This window comes from Bidens hawaiensis, unplaced genomic scaffold (assembly GCF_021521415.1).
Source record: "Bidens hawaiensis isolate Kalapana, Puna unplaced genomic scaffold, B.hawaiensis_p1.1 tig00024469_1, whole genome shotgun sequence".
Taxonomy (NCBI): Eukaryota; Viridiplantae; Streptophyta; class Magnoliopsida; order Asterales; family Asteraceae; genus Bidens; species Bidens hawaiensis.
Genome location: NW_027493868.1, coordinates 69,899 through 88,312, shown reverse-complemented (window position 1 = coordinate 88,312; position 18,414 = coordinate 69,899). Strand labels below are relative to the sequence as shown.

The 18,414-nt window shown below is 35.6% G+C and overlaps 2 protein-coding genes and 1 pseudogene across 3 annotated transcripts; 2 read left to right on the top strand and 1 right to left on the bottom strand.

The window, feature by feature from the left end:
* The first annotated feature begins 1,489 nt into the window (after positions 1 to 1,489).
* LOC143569392 (pentatricopeptide repeat-containing protein At4g14190, chloroplastic-like) lies at positions 1,490 to 3,515 on the top strand. Of its 2 annotated transcripts, none has more exons than XM_077055321.1 (2): positions 1,490 to 1,828; positions 2,132 to 3,515. In XM_077055321.1, the coding sequence occupies exons 1-2, from the start codon at positions 1,490 to 1,492 to the stop codon at positions 3,251 to 3,253; spliced, it is 1,461 nt and encodes a 486-aa protein (XP_076911436.1). In that variant the 3' UTR covers positions 3,254 to 3,515. The 2 variants fall into 2 exon arrangements, 1 of the variants encoding a protein (XP_076911436.1); XR_013141729.1 differs by lacking the exon at positions 2,132 to 3,515 and adding an exon at positions 1,952 to 1,982 and having other exon boundaries at positions 1,666 to 1,828.
* A 1,208-nt stretch (positions 3,516 to 4,723) lies between these two features.
* On the top strand, positions 4,724 to 6,148 carry LOC143569407 (MATH domain and coiled-coil domain-containing protein At3g58270-like). Its single transcript, XM_077055331.1, has 3 exons — positions 4,724 to 4,878; positions 4,974 to 5,071; positions 5,892 to 6,148. The coding sequence occupies exons 1-3, from the start codon at positions 4,724 to 4,726 to the stop codon at positions 6,146 to 6,148; spliced, it is 510 nt and encodes a 169-aa protein (XP_076911446.1).
* A 3,866-nt stretch (positions 6,149 to 10,014) lies between these two features.
* On the bottom strand, positions 10,015 to 10,819 carry LOC143569397 (pyruvate kinase, cytosolic isozyme-like; annotated as a pseudogene).
* Positions 10,820 to 18,414: the final 7,595 nt, after the last annotated feature.

Here is an 18,414-nt window from a genome sequence, read left to right as displayed (position 1 = left end):
GCGACGAAAATGGTGGTGGCGGCGGTGGTGGTGTCGGCGGAGTTGGTGGTGGTGCCGATGGTGGTGGTGGTGGTGGTTGTTAGGTGGTGGTGTTGTTGAGAATGTAGGGTGAAGGAGGAATGAAATGAAAAAAAATGAAGGGGTGTGGGAATGAATGGTTTTGATGGAATGGGATTCCATGTGTAATGGATGATTCCATTCCATTGAGCAACTAAACACCACTTTTTTCATTTCGACGTACTAAATCATTCCATTCCTACTATCATTCCTGCATACCAAACGCTATCTTAGGGTTTTTTTAGTTTAAATTTGAAATTTCAACCCTGATGGGAAGGCCCCTTACTACCATTTGTATCAAATTTGTAGCACTGTGAATCTTACTTTAATCTACATGCATTTTTGTATTTGATTATTAGAAACTAAAGGATGACAAACTCTCGGGATATCCAAAAGAACAGAAGAGGCTAACTATATTGAAGCAAAAGTCAATCTTGAAGCATTAGATCTGCAACAAACGTGTCTTTGTTTGTGATGTAGCCTTTTTTTCAGCAAGAGCTTCATTGCCCATATAAAAGACTAAAGATTTGATGAATGAACTCACAAAGAGCGTTACAAATATAGAGTATTTGTTAGAGCAGCACTTCATGTTTATGAAATTAGACTTCATGTTTATGAAATTAGGGTGTTGTGAATTAGTTACTCTGGGTTCTCTTTTACTATTTTTTTTGGTATGCATGATAAGTGAACATTTAATTTATGTAAAAAGAAATTTTTGGATGAAATATTCACGTAAATTTGGGTCATGTATGTTAGCATAATAAGATTATCGACTCTACTTGTAATGTCATTTTTCATCTATATATGAACGGGTCCCTAATGCTCGCGGAGGAAGGAGGTGCAACTTGTCGCCGCCGCATCGCGCGGGTTACCTACTAGTAAAAGTATATGCACCACAAGACGCGACCCGCTGGGGGCGAAGTATAGCCTATGCATCCCCCCCCCCCCCCCCCCCCCTTATCTGAGGCCCCTAGTTTTCGTCCAAAAATATGAGCCCACCTGCATTTTCGTTCAAACTTCGTCACTTACGACCCACAACCCAAATTTAATCCAGCACCACCACCACCCAGATAATAAAAGGAAACTACATCTAGCTAATCAGATTACAATTAAATCGGATCCAATCATCCTATGTCAATGACACTGCACCCTTCTTTTTTTTTTCGCCAAAGAAAGTTAAGAGCTTTAAGCAGCTTTAAAAAAAATGGCAACTTTCTTGTGTGTTAGGCCACCGCACTCTCCAATTTAAAGAGTCCTGTTGCCCTTCTCTTGCCGGACTATTTTGCGTTAAGCTGGCCTACGCTGACTTCAAAGCCGGGTGTTTTTACGGAAAATCATACCGGTGGCTTTTATTTTAAAAATTATGATTTATTTTTATAAAAAGGTAGTTAGTTTACTCATCACTTCCTTTCAAAAAACAGTTAAAGTTGCTATGGAGATACTTCTTCCTTCCATAACCATTAACGATAGCATCTTCCTTTGTAAAACCCTAATTTTTGTCAAACCCTCCGCCAGAAACCAATCAACTACAAAACCCCAATTTTCTCGTTCACACAAACCATTAAAAACCATCTCTGACAAACAAAAAACAGTCCAGTTTGATGATCTCAATCGAAATTGGCACCTCAAAAGGACTCTGTTCGAGAAGCTCAACCATAAAGACTCAGACCCAGTTCGGGTTCTCGAAGCCGATGGCGATTGGACCAAAGAACTCTTCTGGGCTGTAGTCGGATTCCTAAATCAGACCTCCAGATCAAGCCAAGTCCTCAAGGTCAATTTTGTATGCTTTGATTGTTAACTTATTAAAATATTCATAAATGAACTCATTTGGGAAAATTGAGGTGTAAATTATGAGTTTTTCTTGTTTTGTAATGCTGTAAATATTGCACACCAGGTGTTCGATAAATGGTCTAGTAGAGACGAATATTGAGTTGGGTGAATTTTGATATCTTTGATTGGTACTTTTTGAATGTTATCTTTAAAGTGAATCAAAAAGGGAACCAATTTGGGAAATTTGAGGTGTAAATTGTGAATTTTATCATGTTTTGTAATGTTGTAAAATGTTGCACGCCAGGTGTTCGATAAATGGTCGAGCAGAGACGAATCGCGGGCTAGTGTATTTAATTACGAGAGAATTGTAAGGTTATTGGTTGATGAAGGACTAGTTGATGTTGCAGTGTTGGCTTTAGAAGATATGAAGAGCATTCATGGTATGCAACCGTCGTCCGAGATTTACAGTTTGGTTATCCGCGGATTTATTGAAAAGGGTAGATTTGAAGATGCTTTGTCTCATCTTAAGGTGATGGAAGATAATGATATGAAGCCTTATACGTCGGTTTATAATGGGTTAATCAAATCTTATGCGAAGAATGGCTTGTATGATGAGATGGCAAAATGTGTGAAGAGAATGGAATCAAACGGATGTTTTCCTGATCAGTCGACTTATAATTTGCTAATTAAAGAGTTTTCGTTTGCGGGATTGATTAAGATGATGGAAAGAACGTACAGGATTGTGGTCTCGAAAAAGATGGATCTTGAAGGTTCTACCGTGGTGGCAATGCTCGAGGCGTATGCAAATTTTGGGGATTTGGAGAAAATGGAGAAGGTTTATAGAACGATTTTGAGGTTGAAACCGCGAGTTTACCTGAAAGATGATTTGGTTCATAAAGTGGCTAGTGTTTATATAGAAAACTACATGTTTTCTAAGTTAGATGATATGGGTATCAATCTTTATTCAAGAACCGGAAACAGTAACGTTGTTTGGTGTTTAAGAATGCTTTCTCACGCTTGCCTTTTGAGTCGAACAGGAATGGAGTCTATCGTGCGTGAAATGGACTACAGGAAAGCTAAATGGAGCGTGACGATTGCAAACACAATGTTATTTGCATATGCAAAAATGAAAGATTTTAGACACTTTAAAGGTGTGATCTTGGAAATGGCAGCTCGAGATGTGAAACCCGACATTGTTACTTATGGGATTTTGTATGATGCACATGGGTTTGACGAGTTGGATTATTGGAGAAAGAGGGGATTTTTTATGGATGTCGTGGAGTTAAAAACTGACCCTTTGGTTCTTGTTGCTTTTGGAAAGGGAAATTTTTTAAAGATTGTTGAAGAAGTTGACCATACAAAGAGTCAAATTTGGAGTTATGAGCATCTTATTGATTTGGTTAAGCTGCGTCAACAATGCATATGATGTCTCCTCGGGTAGATTAAGTGAATATTTCCTATGTCGGCTTGGCTGCGGGTGTAGACGAGCCAAGCTGGGATCGAGTCTGACTAAGCTCGAGTTCAGTTCATTCAACTAAGAGAGTGGCTCGAGCTCAGCTTGTTTCAAGTTTGTTGTGTCTAATGTTCGGGGTCGGCTTGTTTCAAGTTTGTGACTGTGTCTAAAGCTCGAGCTTAGTTTGTTTATTATATAATTGTTTTTATTTGTATATATAGTTATGTTTTATATATTTATAATTTTAGCCTTGTCATTTTTATGTTTTCAGTAGAAGTGCAGATGAAACTGCTTACATCTTCTTCTAAGGCAATCATTATTCATTATACACATGATCAACACAATATTAAATATTAATAGCCTTATATAAGTAGCATATCGAATTCGCTGAAGGGTCGAAAGCGTAAGAGTTCTCAGTGTTGCACCCACCAGTACCACCAGTCATGGCATAATGGGATCCTAAGTGATCCCAATATCGAATAGGCGACTTCTTCCAGGCTCTGCTCCCGCAACTGTGAGTCTCAGCAGGTCTAGTGTTGGGGCTCGACGCCAACATATGTCTCCTATGGTTTATACAAATTTCGGCGACATAACAAGTGTAAATCAAAACATTTTCATTACTCACTTAAAATACTTATAGTTTTAGAAAATAAGGACATTCACAATGCCAACTGATTTATCTAGTTATCCAAACGTATGCGAAAGAGTGGCAACCACACCAATACTGCCATTACAAGTAATATAAAGGTTTATTTATTTATTATTATTATTATTATTATTTCTGACAAGTGAACACGCACATTCTACTCTGATTCTATAATTGCCTCGCCTACACTCCTCAAGATTAGAACCCACGGGCCACAACCACTTGAACACTTGGTTGGAGAGTACACCACTTTACACCAGGATGTCTCTTGAAGACACAAGTAATATAAATACTCTAACCAATCTTGTCAAACGAAGTAGGGTAAATTACGGTTATCTTCCTTTTGATTTGGCCAAGTTCTCGATTTTGTGGTTATGTTTTTTGTCATTTTAGTCCACAAGACCAGTTAGCGATATCAAGGATCAATTTAAGGAAATAACCATGAACTTCAACAACCTAAATAACAAGTACTATAATGATTGCTAATAAGAATCTTGTGCATGTTGATGGAGATCCAAGACTTACGAACATACATCACATATAAATATATAATAATATAAGATATGCTCTATTCCTTACTTGAACCTTCAAATGTTAAATGCCTTCTTTAGCAAACCTTAGGCATTTAAAATGACTAAATTTTTTGTTTATGAGAAGGAGAGAATAAGTGATTTAGGAGGAAACACTACTAATCTCAAGCATATATAATCCTCCAAAATCCCTTGGATTAAAATTAACAAGCCATTAGTTTCTTAATTTGGCACACAAATACTCACATCTCATTTGAGTTTTCATTCATGGCCATTGAAGAATCATGTTTAGAGACTTTGAGATCAACATCTATGGCACCACCTGCTCACTACATTCTCAACATTCAGCAGTTCTCTTTATTAACAAAGCTAAATGTCGAAAGATACGAATCGAATGAATTTGAAGCCACGGGCTACAAATGGTACGTTGTTTTTACTCACTTATATTTCTAGTTAATTAGTAAAGGTTTAAGATCGATATTATAAGTTGAGCAACGATAAGATTTATAACATGTAGGAAGTTGGTGATTCACCCGAATGGCAACAGGAGTAAAAATGTTGGAGAATTCTTGTCTGCATACCTAGCCATGGCAGACTCAAACTCTCTTCCTCTTGGTTGGGAGGTCTATGCAACTTTCAGGATATTTTTCTTGATCAAAACAATGATAATTACATCATACTTGAAGAGTTGAAGGTAACGGCTATGACATATAATTAATTAAGTTTTCTTGTATTAGTAAGCGGTTTAGTAAATCACCAATCACTTCGGATTTTAGTTGAACTACATATAAAATACTAGGCGGTTTATTTTGCATACAACTCTTTTCAATAAAATTTATATCGGAATGTCAACAAAAATCTAAATATAATTGCGTATTAGATTGAAAAAGAAAATAAGTCATCATCATCATCATCATCGTACTCAGTATATCCCACCAATAGCAATGCTATGGTAAGGTCTGAGGAGGGTAAAATGTAGACAGCCTTACCTCTATCCCATAGGGATAGAGAGGCTGCTTCCGGTGAGACCCCCGGCTCGATAGTAGTTTTGCATCAAGCCTTGGACATAAGGCACATAGCACTCAATCATCAGGGACATAAGATTTTTGTAATTGAAAAAAACTCAAATTTATATTTCAAATGAAACATGGGAAAAGAAAAACGAAAGAAGCTCGATATTGCGTCCACTCCTCCTATTATCAGGCGAACTCCCTAGTTTTACATATAGTTCTAGATATCAACTAGAAGTCGTTACCAAAAGACTTGTAGCCTATCGGTATCAAGGTCTGTAGTAAAGGTGTTCCTCCCCAAGTGGTTGAGGTTCTAGTCAAATGAGGGTGTGTGAATTAGCCGTTCTATAAAAACTAGAAGTGATTGGTGCTTTCCTAATCCACCTAGTATTACAAAATTTTCATAATTACTTGCACGCATGCAGATTACGCTGCAGATGAAATGAGTGAAGGAGGACGATTTCAAAGACTGAGAACGGAGCGTGGCTTTGATAAGTTCATCAGTCTTAAAGAACTTGGCAATTCTAACATCGGGTACCTTGTTGGAGACAAGTGTGTGTTTGGAGTCGAGGTATTTTTGTCTAACGAGACAAGTAAATGCAAAACCGAGTGTTTGTCAATGGCGAAGGATGCAGTTTCTTACAAACACATGGAAGATCGACTGCTCAAAACCTCCATGTGAAACTTCTGACATATTTAGTGTCGCGGCTCACAAATGGTAAACAATGAATTTAAATTCCGTATGTTTATGTGGTTTTCTTAATCACGTGTAAAACTAAGTAAGTAGTGGGTGAGGGATCGACTTTGGACCCCTCGACGTTCATCGCTCCCTTTGGTACTTACTTAGTTTTGCATGTGATTAAGAAACAACCGTATTGGTAAACCACCTAAACATACAAAAAAAAAGCGGTAAACAATATTAATGATCATATAACTGTGTTTACAAAATACTTTGTATCATGGCATGCATTTATACAGGAAGATACTCTTACATCTTGGTGCTGATGGCCCCCACATATCTCTTAAACTAGCTCTTGCTGATCTTGAAAACCTTCCATCTGGAACCGAGATACTTGCAGAATTTACTCTTCGTATGAGGGATCAGTCGAACACAAGACACAAAGAAGCTAAAGGTAAATGCATCTCATCATTTACAATGATGTGTGTTATCAACTTCAACTGATTAGTTCATATCAAGGTCGAGCTCAAAGTGGTTCATATGTAAACTGCAGCTAGTAACTGGTTCAGTGCTTCGGAACCGGAATGGGGCTGGCAAAGATTCATTTCACATGCCACATTCGTCAGATGGTTTTTGTTTCAAGTTGTTTTCTTTGTAGAGGCAGATGTTGTCATCCATGGGGAGAGGACTGTTACATAAGTAAAGTTAGTTTCTTCATAATTTGTTCAATATAAGTATAAATAAACAGTATGCATTCATATTTATATGTGTATGTTATTAGAGACACACCAACTTCATAGTCAAAGTGTTATTAGTATTCATCAATTTCATCTTTGTTCACATCTTCAACTTCTTCTCTTGCTCAAACACAGCCATCATCCATCTTACGAGGGCATATTAGGGACACCCAATTCCCACAGTTATTAATTGTATGATTTGAATATTTATTTCCTAGTCAAAGTGTTATTAGTTTTTATTTAAAAGAGTTTTAGGTGTGAGCTAAATGTCTAGTTTAAATGTTAAGGTTTATCTAGTAGAATTATTTAGTTTAATCGGTTTGAGTTTTGAGTCATAAAAGTTTGGGTCTTTATGCTTAGTATAAAATATAGGTCTAGGGTTGGTTTGCTTGTGTTTAGAGTCTGAGATTAATAACGGAAGAGTTGAAGCCGTGTTAATTAGAATCAAACTCGTGCTTGTGTTTTGTTTATCAATCATAACTCAGGCCAACAATTGGTATCAAAACAAGTGTAAATCAAAACATATTTATTACTCATTTAAATTAATAACTATTGCTTTAGAAAAATAAGGACATTCACAATGCCAACTAATTTATCTAGTTATCCAAGCGTATGCAAAAGAGTGGCAACCACACCAATACTATCATTACAAATTACAAGTAATATAAAAGTTTTTTTTCTTTTTCTACCGGTGAACACGTACTTTTTACTCTAATTCTATAATTGCCTCACCTACGCTCCTCAAGATTATAACTCACAGGCCAAAACCATTTGAACACTTGATTGGAGAGTACTACACCACTTTACCACCAGAATGTCTCTTAAAGACACAAATGATATAAACACTTTAACCAATCTTGTCAAAAGAAGTAGAGTAAATTACGGTTTTCTTCCTTTTGGGTTGGCCAACTTCTAGGTTTTGTAGTTCTGTTTTTTGTCATTTCAATCTACTAAGACCAGTTAGCGATATCAAAAATCGATTTAAGGAAATAACCATGAAAATTCAACAACCTAAATAACAAATACTATAATGATTGCTAATAAGATTCTTGCGCATGTTGATGGAGATCCGAGACCTAAGAACATACGTTACATATCTATATTTATACTATATATAATGCATGAGTGACGATCATCCTAAATATTAAGAGGTACATTCATTATTGCATAAAGTACAATCAATAACGCAAACAATTTTGAAAAAATAGGGGTGATATAGTCTTTGCTCACTATAATGATATAATTTAAATTTTAACAATTTAGTTTGCAAAGATACTTACAATAATGGTCCTTAAACTTAAGGGTAAGCTTTGTTAACTTATTAAATATTTACGCATTTACCCCCTTTTCTAAACCAACTGTCGCACGAAGTTTTAACGATCATAACTTTTTTGCATGTTCAGGATAGGGCTTCCTGGAGACGTAGAATTAAGGTTAAGGACCCGTAGAAGGAGGGGTTATTTCTTGTTATAACTTTGTATTATATTATTTTCAATATTAGTATTTTCATTTTATATTTATGGTTATTATTATTATTATTATTATTATTATTATTATTTAGTCTACCTATTATAGATGTTGCTTAAATGTTACCACTAGTTTATTGTTCCTAGTATAGTATTTATATACTACTATTCTCTTTTATTTTTATTTCGTATTATTATTATTATTATTTTATTTTTCTTATTTTTTTATTTTTTACCTACTTATTTTGAGTTGGGGTTCTTACTGGAAGCAACCTCTCTATTCTTAGGGATAGAGGTAAGGTCTGTCTACATCCCACCCTCCCCAGACCCTACAAATAACGCTAGTTATTTGTGGGATATGCTGGGTATGATTGTTGTTGTAACTTTTTTGCATGTTAATATTTTTTCTTAAAAAATTACACCATAAAAACGATCATTTTTGTTCTCTTTAATATGAGTATGGTATTATTATACTTTTTAATTTTTAAAAATAATTGTTACGTGACAACCATTTAGGTCCATGGCAAGTCAGGTGGGCTTGGGTCATGTGTCATACCAAGTTACATGTACACCGACAATAGTTATGCGTCTGATGCCGCATTACACGCATACTATAGCTGGGCTATGTGTGTATGACTGTGAGGTCACCGTTTACACGTTCAATGTTGTCATTTCAGTCCACAAGACCAGTTAGCGATATCAAGGATCAATTTAAGGAAATAACCATGAACTTCAACAACCTAAATAACAAGTACTATAATGATTGCTAATAAGATTCTTATGCATGTTGATGGAGATCCAAGACTTAAGAACATACATCACAAATAAATATATAATAATATAAGATTAAGAGTGGATAATGCCCATCCTCTATTCCTTACTTGAACCTTCAAATGCTAAATGCCTTCTTTAGCAAATCTTAGGCATTAAAAATGACTAAATTTTGTGTTTATGAGGAGAGAATAAGTGATTAGGAGGAAACACTACTAATCTCAAGCATACCATTTGATTTAAATTAACAAGCCATTAGTATCTTAATTTGGCACACAAATGCTCACATCTCATTTGAGTTTTCATTTATGGCCATTGAAGAATCATGAGACTTTGAGATCAACATCTATGGCACCACCTGCTCACTTACATTCTCAACATTCAACAGTTCTCTTTATTAACAAAGCAAAATGTCGAAAGATACGGATCAAACGAATTTGAAGCCGCGGGCTACAATGGTAGGTTGTTTTTAGTTTTTACTCACTTACATTTCTAGTTAATAATCGCACATCTTTTATGTACTGCCTTTATCTTTTAGGTTTTTTTAGTTTAAATTTGAAATTTCAACCCTGATGGGAAGGCCCCTTAGCCCAACCAAACATTAGAATCCAGCAAGGGCCCAAAAGGCCCAATAAGGGTGAAAAGTGGGATTTGGCCCAAGTCTGCATGACCAGAGAGCATTACGGCCAATAATGTTGATTTAAGATATAGTATCCTTTTGTATGAGTTTGTATGTCACATGATAACAACATGCGCCCGTAACCAAACTTTTGTAAATTATATTCATTCGGGTTCAAAATTTGAAGTTTGTAACATCCATATCAACTCTTATAACATCTCTCTTAATAATAATATTCATAAACAAAAATGCCTTGAAACAATACCAACCCATTACTTAACCAACCGTGACAATCTTGAGAAGGATGTTTTTGGCATGTTCGCCCAACAACTTACGAACAACTCAACAAGATCGGAGCCTTTCCTAACAAAGGACAAAGCAATGATATCAATCTTATTAGGAACACCCCATGACATTATATCCTCTTTGTCTTTTTCGGTCAGTGTCGGGAGATCCACAACCACTCCCGGGAGATTCACGTTTTTGCGTTCACCAAGAACCGCAGAGTTGTCACAACGGCAACGAACCAACCCGTTTTCGGTGTCACAAGACAGGGTCCCGTCAGAACATAGGATGACACTTTGTGGCTTTGCATCGTGAGCTAACTTTTTGTAGCTCATGCAGATTGTCTTGTTATCGCCTTTAAGAGTGTAATCGGTTGAGATGGTGATTTCTTGACCTTGTGTTAGTTGAACCGGTTTGTTATCTTTTAGAAACCCTGTTCGAATCTCAGGACCCTGAAGTAATTAATTAAAACAAACATTCCAATTATTAATTCCTAAACTGACTAGCCAAAAGTAAAATATATATATATAAAAGAAAGAAAAAAAGTTACTTTGGTGTCGAGCATGACGGCACAGAGAATGCCAATATTATCCATGGCGGTCCGAAGATTATCAAGCGTCTCCTGATGATACTCGAACGACCCATGCGAGAAGTTGAAGCGAGCAACATTCATCCCAGCCTTCAACAGCTTCTCAACCGAGCGAGAAGCCGGTCCCAAAGTGCACACGATTTTCGTGTTCGGCCTCTTCGTGTGGACGACTTCATGGCTCAGATCAAGGTTCAGCATGTGATCCATTCTGAACAATAATTGGACGGTGGGTTGTTAGAGAATGAATAATAATAATAATAATAATAATAATAATAATAATAATAATAGAATGAGGGTTGATTGTTGGGGTATTTATACATACCAGTAAGTTTGGTTGCATAATGCATGCTTTATTTGTTACTATAAATAAATAGGTTGTTATTCTTTTTCTCCAGGTTTATTAAGTTGTCTTTTGGTTTTAGAAGCTTCTGGAAGGTACGTACGCAGTTGTTTTGTAAGAAAATCATATGATCGTATGTTTATTTCGACAAGAATCGATTGTTTTGAAACGTGATGTTCAAGTTTAAAGCCATGGATAGTTTTGGAAACCAAGAGAAACTAGTTTTATAACTGTTCGGTGGACGGGCATTTTATTGTCCTAATATGGCATAAGTATCTTTTTTTCTTTTCATTCTAAAAGATAATATTTTTTCCAAATGATGATGTGTGAGAATGCTTCGTCAAAAGGTTCATGTCATATATAAAAGGGTTAATTATTTATTTGTTTTTTTGGTATAGAGGAACAGTTAAGTTACAATTACATATTTACCTACAAAGAACTCAGAGAAAAAAATGACCTTTGCAACAATTCTTGAAACAATTCCCCATATCCCAAGCAATTATAAAGCATAAAACCTATATCTGAAACACACGCATGTACCGGCCCAAAAATTCAACTAAAAACTTCTATTTTTACACAACTGGATTTATAGAACACAAAAGGATTTATAGAATACAAAACCCACCGGTCACAATCAACATCCATGATACAAACAACAAATCTATACTTGCCCCAGGTTCATCTAATGGTGCAGTCCTCATTCTAAACAAAATTATCCATTGAAAGTCAAAATAAATGAAAGATTCAACATCAACCAACCAATCAATCCTACACATAATCCACAAAAGACCAAATTATTCTTCATGCTATACCTTTCCATCAACCAACTGCACCATTCATTTTTTCCATTTTAATAGCAACAATACGCTTCATCACACAGGTATGATAATGAGTAAACATGCATGGCTTCATGTAACATATAATAAATATTGCCGCAACTCCTCAACTGAACACCCTTACATCCAGCCTGACAACCTGCAGAAACTTTAGTATTTATATAGATATGAAGTCAAAAAGATATTTATACGTTAAATTAGGCAAATTCAATGAAAATATGCTTATATGTTTTGTATAACCAACAAATTTAGCAAAAAAAAAAAAAAAAAAAAACCCTGATGTGTCTTCTCTTTCGCTACTGACATAGCGGCATACGCCCAATTAACTTAGATAGGCTGCCTAAACCTGTGAATAAATGTTTTCAAAAGCGATTAGTATTGGCTAATAACAATGATAGAAAAAAGATATTAAGGTTATTACTTACATATATCAGCCATGAATCAAAATAAGATCCACAAACTATATGATGATTGAAATTCAAAAAAAGAACCGTTACCAACTTAATTGACCCGATAATAAAAACAATTCTTTTAACCGTTAATGAAATAAAGTCGACTTGTTACCGGGTTAAATATGACCCGTTAGTAAAAACCTTGTTTTACGCGTTAATGAAACAAAATATAGACTCGTTAACGGGTAAAAATTGTCCCGACAATAACAACCTTGTTTCACCTGTTAATAAAACAAAAAATTAACCCAATACCGGGTAATTTTGATCCCATTACACCCAAAAAAAATATCGCAAAAAACTTGGTGCTTTTCTTATAAAACTCTAAAAACTCTCAACCTTCTAAACAAAGAAAGTCAAACGTTTTTATTGGAGTTTAACAATTCAATGGTATTTGAAACAAACTTTAGATATATATATATATAAGTTCAATTCTATTAAAGCAATAACAAATTACTAACCTTTATTGTAAATCTTCTAACACAAACACCACTCGGCACCGCCTCTGTCTGTGCTACAGATGTCTGCTGTTTTTACAGCAATTTATTGCCCTCGAAAGACCTTGCTGTATTTTATTGCTGTAAAAGTCGTCTTTACATTCTATCAAAGGAGTTGATTTATTACATATTTTTTGCTGTTATAAAAGTGTAACTTTTGATGGATTAATTGTTGTAAAAAGTGTTAATTTACCATGAAAGCAGCAAAACTAATAGAAAAATCAGCAAACTAATAGAAAAATTACCATAAAAGCAGTGTCCATATATAGCATATTTTATGGGCAATGAAGAAATTATCAAAGCAAATTGGCAGCAATCATCATCAGAAGGGTCCTCTCTGAAACAACCATTATAGCAGACTTTGACCTTTCATCTACTACCTTCTGGCCCTCTTATTATCCTACAACATACTAATTTTATTACCTCTCCTAAGAAAGCAAACAGATTGTCGCACAATTCAACCTTGAAAAGGCAGACTATTTGTGAACACGGATGATGTGTTGACTATTGATTTGGGGAAAATGGAGTCCCAACCCTAATACGATTCCCTTATGAGATTGAGATTCAATCTACAAACTTTAACAAAAGGAACGATTAATGTTTCTAACATTTAAGCAGCGTAGGAATAGAGGTTACCGCGATTAATGTTTTCAGCTTCATCCAACGGTTGGTTACATCCATCGGGAACAATATAATATATAATTCAAACAATTCCTTTTTTTAATAAAATATTTAGGGATCTTTGGTATAGGGTTGTATATATTAACCGATTTATTTTTATCTTTATCTTTTAACCACATGCGTACGTGAATAATGGCGTCAACCGCTAACAACCAATCATCATTATTATTTTTTGTATTTTTTTTTGTTTTAATATATTTAAACCCTTAGTTCAAAACCCACAACGATTATATTAACGGGTAGGTGGTATCCTACGTGATACGAAAACTAGCTCTTGCTAATTATCCAACAAAACAGTCTTACAATAATTCAAATTTTATTTCTTTTAGCATTTATCTAATAAATAGTTGAAACACTAGAAAAATCTAGTGTTAAAGAACGGATTAAGGTTAGTATAAACAGGACCTTAGCTAAAGACACAACCGGATTTTAAACATTCCGTTTCCGTTGTTCGAATTTTTTCAAAAAAAGCCATATGTTTCAAATCCATGACTAAAAAATCCCAATTTAGATCATGTGTAGTGTATTGAGCCTCTATGGGGGCCTTATACATCATGTGGCATCACGTCATCATAGGGGCTTTATGGCAAAAATGGGTGTAGTGGATGGAACCCCTTCCAATCATTACCTCATTATTATATTTTTTATTTTTTATTTAAAATAATGCCAATAGCATTTCATTAAATAAAATTAATAAATTTTACACTAAAACTAGAAAAATGACTAGAAATTACTCGTCTTCGTCATCCTCGCTGTCCTCGTCTCCGTCGAGCTCATCTTCACTTTGTCTGTCTCTTTCATCATCCCTGCTAGATACAGTTTCACCTTCGCCTCGAATTGGCCGAACCGACCAAGCATGTTGGACCAAATCCGTCGTAAGCGCATTATGTATCTCACTTGAACGTATTTGATACGCATTTTGCAACCTCTCCTCCATAGTTGCTTGAGTTTGTTGTTGGACATTCCCCAGTATATAATATTGACATATTGCTCTCGCCCGTTGCTTGAGTTTATGCAATATGATACAAGCATACGTAGCATCTCTCATTTTTTTTCCAATGTCCATGCACGACACGGATTTTTCACATAATGCCAACGTTGGCGAAGAACCCCAAAACACCTCTCGATGTCCTTTCGTGAAGACTCTTGTAGTTTCTTAAAATAGTTTCTCTTTCATCCATCGGATCTCTAAACGTCTTGACAATAATAGAATATTTCGGATATATCTCATCTCCCAAATAGTGTCAGTGTGGGCAGTAGTTATCGTTAGCCCAAAACGATACGACTGGTGCGGTAGCGGAGATGTAATCCTCTACCATAGGCGATGCCTCCAAAATGTTTATGTCATTGTTGGCACCGGGGCTGCCAAAGTAGGCCGACCAAACCCAAAATTCGTACGAACCAATCGCTTGAAGACTCACTGTTGGTACTTTCTGGTCACCACGTGTATATTGACCTCTCCATGCAGTTAAACAATTAGCCCACTTCCAATGCATACAATCTATACTCCCGATCATGCGGGGTAAACCATGTTCCCTTTCATGCATCGAGTAATTATGTTGTAGGTCGTGCCAAGTGGGTTTTCTAAGATAACGTGCATCGTGTAATTGTATTATGCCTATTTTAAAATTATTAAATTAACAAGTTTAAAATAAATGCGATATAATTTGTTTAAAAGTTTAATAAATACCTTGGCAAAAATACTCCAAGGTGTCTCATGCCGTTTTCCCCCATTTTAAATACTCGTCGTTGATGTTGGTCGTAGTTCCATAGGCGAGTACGCGTAAGCCTGACGTACACTTCTGGATAGTGGTGAATCCTAACAGCCCTCGTGCATCTCGTTTTTGCTTAAAGTAATCATAATCGCGCTCCAAATCTTGGACAATGCGTAAAATATAAAATTTTAGACATTCGGAAGCGACGTCTAAAAGTCTTCGGGTTCTTGTAGCTCGGCGAGTCAATGAAAGTAGTCTTTCATCATACTATCGTTCGCACCCTCATGGTCTCGTTCAATATATTCTCTTCTCAAAACCGGTCGAGGAGGAGAATTAATAGATTGCATATACTTTGTCGCGATAGTAACTGCACTTGTAACCGCCTCCTCCGCCTCGTCATCGGCCTTGTGCTCGTTATTTTGCAAATATCGATTGATTATGTCAGACGAAGAGGGAGAATCCATTTTGTTGGTGTTTTGAATTGAAAGTTTATAAAAAAATGTGAGGATTGGTGTAAGGTTTGTAGAGAGTGTTTAAAAGTGTGAGGAATTTGTAGAGATTGTTTTAGAAAGTTTAGATGTTTGGTGATTATATAGGAAAATAATTGTTTTTTTTTATTTTAAAAACTAGACGTTGAACGGCTGTGTTTGACCAAGAAAGGAGAAGCCAGACGCTATATGGGAAGCGTCGCCCCCCCCAGGGCCCATAGCACTTCGGGGGCGGTGTTCCCGGTTCTATGGGTGCGCCATATGGTAGGGTAGCACCCCACTACAAACGGTCTTAGTGTGTATACGATATCGTATGCTTGCTCTTTAACATTATTTCTTATTTGAATTCAGATTATTATTATTTATTAAATTTATATGAAGATATTAAAATAACATATCGAAAAAGGTAAATTAATGGGGTTTATGAATTTGACCAAGTTTTTAATGTGATCTATAACTATGCGTCGATTAATTATTGATTGATTAATCCTGATTAATCGTTAGTCTTTATTTCATCGTCCGACTAGCAATTACTACAACACTGTTTATAAGTATGAGAATTTTAACTTTTGATTCTAGAGTTTGTTTAATGTTTATAACGGATATGTTTTTTCATGCTAACATACAAATTTTACCCAAAAAAAACGACTCATAAGACAGTCGTAACATGCGTGTTTGTCTTTAAAGTTATTCTGTAGCGGTGAGCAATGTTGAAAAAGTCGGTCAACTCAGCCTTGGAACCGGCGAGTATTCGGATTCAGTCCACATTGGGCTAAATCGGTCAACTTGGCCTTGAAATTGATAACTATTAGGATAATCGGTCAACTCAGGGTGAAATTGGTTTAGCTCAGAATCTATCAACTCAATCTTAGCAAGGCAACATCGGCCTTGGAATCGTTCAACTTGGTCTGAATTGGTCAGCTATGAACCACCTATATGTATCCTTTTGATTTATAATGATATCGACGTATAGTAAAGTTATGAAATTTGACGTGTATATAATCTCCCAAAAATTAATTGCTTTATAATTTACCATGTCCAAGTACTCCTAACATACTCTCCTTCTAAGCCGAGTACTTGCAACTGTCCAGTCAATCAATCTAGGAGCGCCTAACGACTACACAACCATAATGGTGAGTTCATGGTTGATACAAAGTGGGGCCATTGATTGAATAGGGCCTTCATGAAAGTTTTCTTATAAGTTTGTGATAAAAATTTTGTTGTTATGTTTGGTGTTTAAACCTCTATGTATTCAATTACCTTTGTGTTTAAACATCTTTTTGGTGAACCACACATGAAAGCCAAGGTCGATAAGTGGTGTCCTTTATTGTCAAGCTTGTGTATTTTGTTTCTTTTGTACGTGTTTATATGTCACATACTACATACATGATAACGACATGCACCTGTAACCGAACTTTCGTAAATTATTTTCGGGTTCAAGTTTTGAAGTTTGTGTTACGTCGGCGATACATTCATACTATTATGCTATTTCTTGTTATTTTAATGTTTGTTCTCTATTTAATGAATCCTATAATGCATTTATTCTTTTGTTTTTTAATGAGTGTTTTGAAATTATAAGAATGTGTTGATATTTTAAAAATGTGTTTTTTAAGTCATAAAGTTGATGTCAAATCTATGTGTTCATAAATCATAAGACCATGCATAGTGAAAACCAGGTAACTCCAGACATTTTACGTCATGTGGTGTTTAGTCAACATTTCAAAGTTTTACAAAAAAACAAGTGTCGTGGAAAATGCTCATAACTCTCCCACAAACATTATTTTATTCCTCCACTCTCTCTCTCTCTCCTCAAAACGCGGGCCGTTGCAAGTTATGTACATACGCCACCTAAATGCCACTCAAAACGCCACCCATAATGCCTGGGGGCGGTGTTCCCAGGCATTATGACTTCAAAAAGCCACAATAAGGCCACCACTACGGATGGTCTAACTAGAATAAAACAATAATGTGGCCATATGTTAATTGTGTGAATGCGTGTATAGAAGTTAAACCTTTAGGATATTTAAGATGTTAATTGTATGTATAATCCCGAGCTTGAAGCATAAAGCTTTTATAACTTTAAAAGGTCATGTTACCAGCATACGTGTAACTTGAATCAAGCTTTATAACTTAAGGCATGTTGTGCTAATAACAAAAACATAAGGGTGTACGATATCATAGAAGGACCGACAGTACTACCTACCAGCTCCCTTGAAGCCACACATTTTCTTTCCCGAGTGGTGTCTACTTCCCTAGACTTTCCCTTTTGATTATTATTATTATTATTATTATTATTATTATTATTATTATTATTATTATTATTATACTATATATTTTTAATAGTTTCTTAACAGCTTTTTTCTGCTTAAATAACTTGACAGACCAAACTAATGGCTAACAAAACTAAATTTGGCATAGCCGTCTTCATTACTGTTTGATTATGCCCCATACCTTTAGCTAATTTAGCTCTTAATACAAGATCATTCAAGTCAGGTTCTTTTGTTATTGGGATAGGTGAATTCTTATAGATCCACCCCCGGAGGAACCGGACATGATAATTTTTCATCATCCGGCGGCGATCAAGGAAAAAATGAATTATTGTTTTAACTGAGTGATTGCTTCATCAAAAGACAATCATTCCTATAAGCTCATTCATCGGGAAAGCAAAAACACATTTCATTTCAATGGACCCAATTGCTCTTTTACTAGTTGTGGATAAACAGAACTTCAGCTAGTAACTGGTTCAGTGCATCGAAACCAGAATGGAGTTGCCAAAGATTCATTTCATATGAGGCA